We start from the raw sequence: 7,500 nt of genomic DNA on the forward strand, positions 1-7,500 counted from the left end.
CTCTCTCCCTTTTTCTCTCTCCTCTCTCCTCCATCTCCCTCGCCTCCCTCCCCCTCTCTCTCTAAGCACAGAGTCAGAGGGCATAGCTAGACCATCCCTCATACTGTCGTATCGCTTCTCTTCCCTCCTCCCCCTCTCCCCCCTCTCTCACTGAGTGGGCGGTCGGGCGGTCAGAGGGCTGAGTTCCACGACCGATCCATCACACCCTAACCGCCTGGCTAATTGGACTGAGATTGGACCGCTCCCCCCCGACATGTTTGCTCTGTCATGTTCCGTCAGCGTTCCTGTGCCGTCGCTCTGCGGTCGTTGGGGAGCAGTTTCCGCGTGACAGGATAACCTTGCGCGAGACACGCTAGCGCTAGCGCCCCCCGGGGGGCGGTTCTGTGTGTCCTTGTCGTGCAGAACGTTTTCTCAGTGCATGTTTAAAGTACAGTATGAACCAGGCTCCTCCCCCCCGCTGAGTTCTGACAGCTGTCCATCTGCCTCTCTGCTGGGGGCTGAAACCGGGAGTCTGTCTCTGACATTATCTCTCTCCCTCTCTCTCTCTCTCCCCCCCTCTCTCTCTTTCTCATCCATACGTCTCTCTCTGTCTCCCATCTATTCATCTCTCGCTTTCTCCCTCTCCCGCTCTCATCCATACATCTCTCTCTCCCCCATACATCTCTTTCTCTCTCTTTCTCCCTCCCTCACGTATACATCTCTCTCGCACCCTTATTCATCTATCTTTCTCCCTCTCCCCCCCCCCCCCCCCTGCAGGGGGCCCCCCTGACGTGGGGAAGATGCTGGGTGGGGAGGAGAAGGAGGCAGACCCCGACGCCGAGAAGAAGGAGGAGGAACGGCAGGAGGCGCTGAAGCAGCAGGAGGAGGAGAGGAAGGCCAAGTACGCCAAGATGGAGGCCGAGAGGGAGACCATGAGACAAGGCATCAGAGACAAGGTACACCAACAACACAAACAAACAAACAAACAAACACACACACAACAGATATATAAAACAACATCTAGGAAAAGGGGACGTGTGGCCTCAAATGTTATCACCGATTTCTCCTTAATTAGGAACAAAGCGCCATTTATACGACAGTTAATGGATCACTGGCCATTCTTCAGTCAAGCCGTTAAGAGAAAACCAGCGATCTTAAACCCTTCAACACAGTTTTGGCGCATTTCTGCTCTTTACTAGCTGTCACACCGGTATGAACAAGAATTCTCTAGCTGGATTCCCCTGGCTGCTCATCTCTGCTGCGCCAGTACTAATAGGACCACAAGCTTCAGAGATACAGTCTACTGGCTTCCGCACAACAAAATCAACTCTCCCTTGCCTTTCATGTTTTGTGTGGATGGATTTATTTCCAACAGGCGTTATTTATTTATTTATTTATACGCATCGCTCTAGGGCGCATGAAACAACCGAACATAACAGTTGAACCCGAGTGCGCTGCACTCGTATCGGGTCAACGGAGGCACTACGTTACCCAGGGTGCACCGCGGCGGACTGTGCCCCTCAGGTACAGCACGTACGTGACACAGGGGCTGGAGCTCGGTTGCCACGGTAGCTGAGTGGTGGTTGCTATGTAACCAGCACTTTGTGTAGACAGTGAGCGAGCCAGCTGGGGAATACAGCTCCCGTTTGAATTCTCAGGGAAAAAGAATCATCGCCCTCCTTCATCTCCTGCTCTCCGTGACTGAAACACGGCTCTGAGGAAACGGAATGCTAAGATCCGGACCGAATCCAGTCTCCAAATAAAATCCTCTTAGTTGGAATCATTAGGAGGAGGGATGTTTTTTTTTCTTCTTTTTCAGGAAGAAGAAACGGGGGGGGGGGGGGGCGGAGGTATGTCAGAGGTATCGAAAGACCTATTAGCGATACGATTCCCAGACCTCCTTTCATCCCTCCTCATCCCCCCTCACTCTCATTCCACCTCTCTCTCCGTCTCCTCCAATCTCTACCTGGCCTCCCTCTTCTTCTGTCTCTCTCTCTCCCTCTCCTCCAATCTCCGCCTCCCCTCCCCTCCCTCTCCTTCCATCTCTCTCTCTCCCTCTCCTCCGATCTCCACCTCCCCTCCCTCTCCTTCCATCTCTCTCTCTCCCTCTCCTCCGATCTCCACCTCCCCTCCCTCTCCTTCCATCTCTCTCTCTCCCTCTCCTCCGATCTCCAACTCCCCTCCCTCTCCTTCCATCTCTCTCTCTCCCTCTCCTCCAATCTCCACCTCCCCTCCCTCTCCTCCAATCTCCACCTCCCCTCCCTCTCCTTCCATCTCTCTCTCTCCCTCTCTCTCCTCCCATCTCCTTCTACCTCTCCCTCCTTCCATCTCTACCCCCCCCCCTCTCTCCGTCCATCTCTCCCTCTCCTTCCACCTCCACCTCCCCTCCCTCTGCTCCCCTCTCCCTTTCTGTCCCCTCAGAATCACCCCTCACCAACGACCACCATGTCTCCGCCTGTTCTCCAGTCAGTCTCCTGCTTTTCAAAAGAGAAATACAACAAAACAAAAACGCCAGGCATTTGTGAACACCTGTGCAGGAATATGTCAACGCCATCTCCTCACGGGTTGAGAGAGAGGGAGAGAGACAGAGAGAAAAACAGAGAAATAGAGAGAGAGAGAGAGAGAGAGAGGGGTGGGGGGGGGGACAAGGGACGAGAGAGAAATGCAGACGTGGGATAAATAAATTACACAGAGATAAATTAATTAGGAGAGATTAGTTGGAAGTCTGACTCACATAGGCCATTCGGTAACCGGCTGCTTCTAGAAAGCACGGCATCATGGTTTGGCCTCTAAAACACCAAGCGCAGCCCTAAATCAATCCCAAAAACCAGACTACCTCATGAGATAAGAGCAGGGCTGCAAAGTTTAGTCAAACGATCGATGCAAGATTGTCTGTGGACACACGGGTCACTAATATTTCAGCGTGTGATACAGTTCTAAAGGCGGATATGTGCGAGAATAGGTAAGTGTAGATCAGAGGGAATTGGACAAGGATAATCAACTTGCCCTCTGATTGGCTGTAATAAATCCCTGTCACTAACTTTGGATTTTGGGGTATTTGTATGTTTCCCTCCAAAACATGTATGTCCCTCTTGTTTTCTGTTAGTATGTGCCATTAGTATGTTTTGCAAGACATAAGTACAGTATGTCTAACAAGTTAATATGTTTTGTCTGGAAGGCCCCTACCCCTTCTGTTGTTTTAACATGATATATAATAATATGTTATCCATGACATTAGCATCTTTAACATGATTTCATGTCTTTTCTCCAGTACGGCATCAAGAAACGCGAGGTGGCGGAGGCCGAAGCCGCGGCCGCCATGGAGGAGGCGACTGAGGGCAGCTTGACCCGCCCCAAGAAGGCCGTGCCCGCCGGCTGCGGAGACGATGAGGAGGAAGAGGAGAGCATCATGGACACAGTCATGAAATACCTCCCAGGGCCCCTCCAGGACATGCTAAAGAAGTAGCCAGGCTACGCTAATGCTAGGCTAAGCTAGGCTAATGTTTGGCTAGGCTAGACTAGGCTAACGTTGGGCTAGGCTAGGCTAGGCTAATGCTAAGGTAGCCTGGCGCTCATAGGGGCGCTAACGGTGGTGCGGCGACGCTAGATCGTTTATTCCTTCTAGTCGAGAAGTTTTAGATTACGTTTTTGTCCCTCTGCATTGAGGCAGAGAAAAGTTTAGCACCCCCTTGAAAAATAACCTCCACCACCTTAAATCCACTCACCCACCTAAGCTTCACAACTTTGGATTTGTAAATATCTTAGAGGTGGGGGAGGAGGGGAAGAAAAATGAGAAAAACAAGAATAAATAATCATTTAATCGTGTCGTCTGTCTATTAACAATACCTGAGAAGAATAACTTGATAAGCCATATTTTATCTCTCCAAGGATATTTGAGGGAGTTCTCATATTCATTACAATAAGGCTACTGTTTTCCTTGTCGTTTCCTTTGTCTATGAGATTTATGTGAAAATGTTTTGCACACACATGTACTATGTGTAGTCTACACACACACACACGCACACACACGCACACACATACATACACACACACACCCACACCCACACACACACACACACACACACACCACAAAAAACAAATGTCAGAGCCCATGTTCTACCATATATGTCACCAAACCACCATGATGTAGGTCTAAAAACAAAATTTTATATTCAGATTCTGTGTACCTTCTTATGTCTGTGCATGCTACTTGTCGAGTCCTGTCAGTTGTGAATATGTACAATAATCCCTTTCCTCTCCTAAATCACGCAAAAATTATAAGGCAATAATTCTGATTTTGAATGTGGTTCTACTATCATGGGTATGATCATATCATAATGATGATGATGAAAAAACATTGTTGTATGCATTCAGGAAATCCATTTACAGACTGGGGTAAGGGTATGATGGAGGCTGTGTGACAGCAGTGTACGGATTAAAAGAATTCACCTTCATGCTTGTCAATAAACCGGAATATTCAACTGTAACACTTATCTGGATTAACTGAAGTACAAAATACATTTTTATTTTTAAGCTATAATCATAAAAAAACAACAACAGTATTGACCTGAGGGCTAGATTTTCCATCTTCTGAAAACAGCGTGAGAGAGAGAGAAATTATATCCATTTCTTTTTCCACTTCCTGGACTGCAAAATACTGTCATTTTGGCCAATGATTTGCTAGCTTAGCAAAAAATAAATTGTTTAAAATAATTATACATTAAAAATACATTTAAGAAGAGATTACTATGCTTGATAATTCTGTAACTCATCGACTGTTTGGTTAGTTGTGAGAATGTTGTGTTGGTTTATCAGAATGGAATGCTGACATAAGCAATAAAGGACCATCTTGTATGTTCTGCTTGAAAAATCAAATAAATACATAACTTGTTCACCGACAAGAATGCGTTTCTGATCTTTTTTCCATCTTTTTATAGTTGATGGATGAGTCTGCTTCAGAAATATGTGTTTTGAGAGAGAGAGAGAGAGAGAGAGAGAGAGAGAAATGGGGTGAGAGAGAGAGAGAGAGAGAAATGGGGTGAGAGAGAGTGTGCAGGAGAAAGAACACAGCGTGTTGTTCATCACAGTGATATATTCCAGACTCCAGTCTACTCCAGAAAACCCTTATATTACCTGCAGTCATCTGACATGACTTTATATATTATGATGATTTCACTTACACTCCACCTACTACACCCTTTATCTGTACAGACAGTGTAGTGTGGTATAGTATAATGTATGGTTTGTGATATATATCTGAGCCTTCTGTACCTTCATTGGAGCCTGGTAGCATGCAGTCTGGAACTGTCCCCCTTGACTGGTTGTCTGACTGGCTCACTGGTTGGCTAGCTGGCTGGTTGACTGGTAGCTGGCTGGCTGATTGGTTGGCTGGCTGGTTGACCGGCTGGCTGGTTGACTGGATGGCTAGCTGGCTGGCTAGCTGCTTGCTTGGTGTAATTGGCATAATTCCTCCAACTGTCCACCAGAGGTCAGTATTGCCTGTGGTTTGCAGGGGCAGAGTAAGGACCTTAGTACTTCCCAACCAATCTACCGGATGTCCTAACAGCAAACTGAACTAAGTCTGTGAATTGTCGATGTTACCGTATGCCCATAGAGATTATCAAAGAAAGACAATACACCACAGGCGATTTCAAACTTGATTTATCCATAAACAAAATCAATAATGTGAACTATCTAACAAAAACAATACCCAAGCATACACAGGACCACCGATTTTGTGGAGAGAACACAATACACAAAAGCTAATAATGTTCATATTTGGCTGTTGAAATCTGAAACTGTCCCATTCTTAATCAGCGTGTTGAAATCAGGGTGTCCAAGCCTCCTCCCAGAGAGCTTACAGTCCTGAAGGTTTTCACTGAGGCCCGAACCCAACACACCTAGTTCTAGTAAGTAGCCACTCATTCACACCTTGTTAAGATGATCAGGTGTGCCAGAACACAGTCCAGACATCATTAGCTGTTGAAAACGGAAGCCACCCTTTTCTAGTCAGTGTCTGGAGTCCTAGTCCCTTGCAGAATCGTCCTGGATCGGTCTACTATCACCTAGTCTTGTGTCTCACATTCTGAAGACCTCAAGTACCAGTTTAACGGAAAACCTAAAGAGCGCAGAAAACCTTGTCACTGTGCACAAACAAAACTACAGTAGTCATCCAACACCGTCTATCAGGTTAGGGGATACTGCCCAATAATTCATTACACTACTACACAAGATATCAGCTTAAAGTAGTACCCCTCGGGTGTAGCCTCCCGCACACCGACGCTAGCAGACCTGGTTTAAAATACTACAATCATTTCAATTACTTTATCTGTGCTCTATTGCTCCTGTCTGGTACAATGGAACCAATGAGCTGTTCCCCCCCGAAAAAAGAAAATGCAAGCCCCGCCCATCTGACCGCCAGGTAGGCTAGAGCAAACGCTAAAAGTAATTGAAAGGATTTCAAATATTATTTTGTATTTCCAGGTCTGGAAGCTAGTAGCTTCTACCTCCAAATTACAGTGTTTCCAAAACAGTGCCAGCACACAGCCAATAATAATACCAGCAATCAGTCTGTCCGTGCTGTACCACTAGGAACCTTGGTCTCAGGCAGGTCAGGTTAAGTCGTACGCAGGTCCTAACATCTTAACCAACGTTAGGACGTCGTTGTACCGTAGGCGGTAGGACAATCACAATATGTCGGGGGAAGACTACATCACTTAGTACAACTGTTTCATTCTCAAGCAACAAACGTCAAGGTTAGTGGTCAGAGCATCAGACCAGACCTGACGAGGTGAGATCTCAACCGGTGCCCACTGTTGGGCCCTTGAGCAAGGCACTCAACCCCAACCAATAGCTCATAGCATCCAGGGTTGCCGGTGACGCTGGCTGACCCTGTACTTGACTCAACCAACGGCTGAGACAGAAGAGCAGAAGACCAATTTCCCCTTGAGGGGACTGGTACAGTATAACAAACACAAACAAACAAAAACAAATAACAACAACACAACAACAAATAAATATATCCTGTATAGTGGAGCTGATCGTGCAAAGCGACCAGGTATAGTAGTAGCGGGCCCTCTGACGTCACGGTGGGGAACTTGAGGAACCTCAGATGGAGCGCGGACCCGATCGCTTTTAACGGGGTGAAAGTGCCAGGTGGAGCCCCCCCCCCCCCCCCCCCCCCTCCCCCCGCCCCCCCACCGTGGCAAACGAAGCTTTGTATGAACTGTTCTTAGGACCGGTGCTGTTTATTATCATGTATGACTGAGGAGGACGCTGGACCAACCTACCCCACCACCAGCATCAGTAGAAAATCAGAAGGGAGAGAAAGTGATTTGCCGTAGTTCTGTGTCAGACAGACGGAGCTTGCCTGAAGCCCCTGGACTCCCACACCTTACAGGCTCCCCTTAGACCAACCCCTAGCCCTTACTACCCTGGACACTAGATCTAGAACGACCGGGAAGGCATAACGCAGTTAGTCAGAGCAGCCATCCTGCTTATACCTAGAGGGGTCATCTTGCT

At 47.6% G+C, this 7,500-nt stretch overlaps 1 protein-coding gene across 1 annotated transcript in view; it reads left to right on the plus strand.

Annotated features, from left to right (window-relative positions):
- Window positions 1-3,445, plus strand: part of cplx2a (complexin 2a) — a gene marked incomplete at both ends in the record, with an annotated part of 5,021 nt that extends 1,576 nt beyond the window's left edge. Inside the window, 2 exons of the mRNA XM_084454432.1 lie at window positions 757-935; window positions 3,251-3,445. Coding sequence (XP_084310558.1) covers window positions 757-935; window positions 3,251-3,445 — 374 coding nt within the window. The remainder of the gene's footprint in view (window positions 1-756; window positions 936-3,250) is intronic.
- Between the last annotated feature and the right edge of the window lie 4,055 nt (window positions 3,446-7,500).

Source organism: Borostomias antarcticus, assembly GCF_949987555.1.
Source record: "Borostomias antarcticus genome assembly, chromosome: 20".
Lineage (NCBI taxonomy): Eukaryota > Metazoa > Chordata > Actinopteri > Stomiiformes > Stomiidae > Borostomias > Borostomias antarcticus.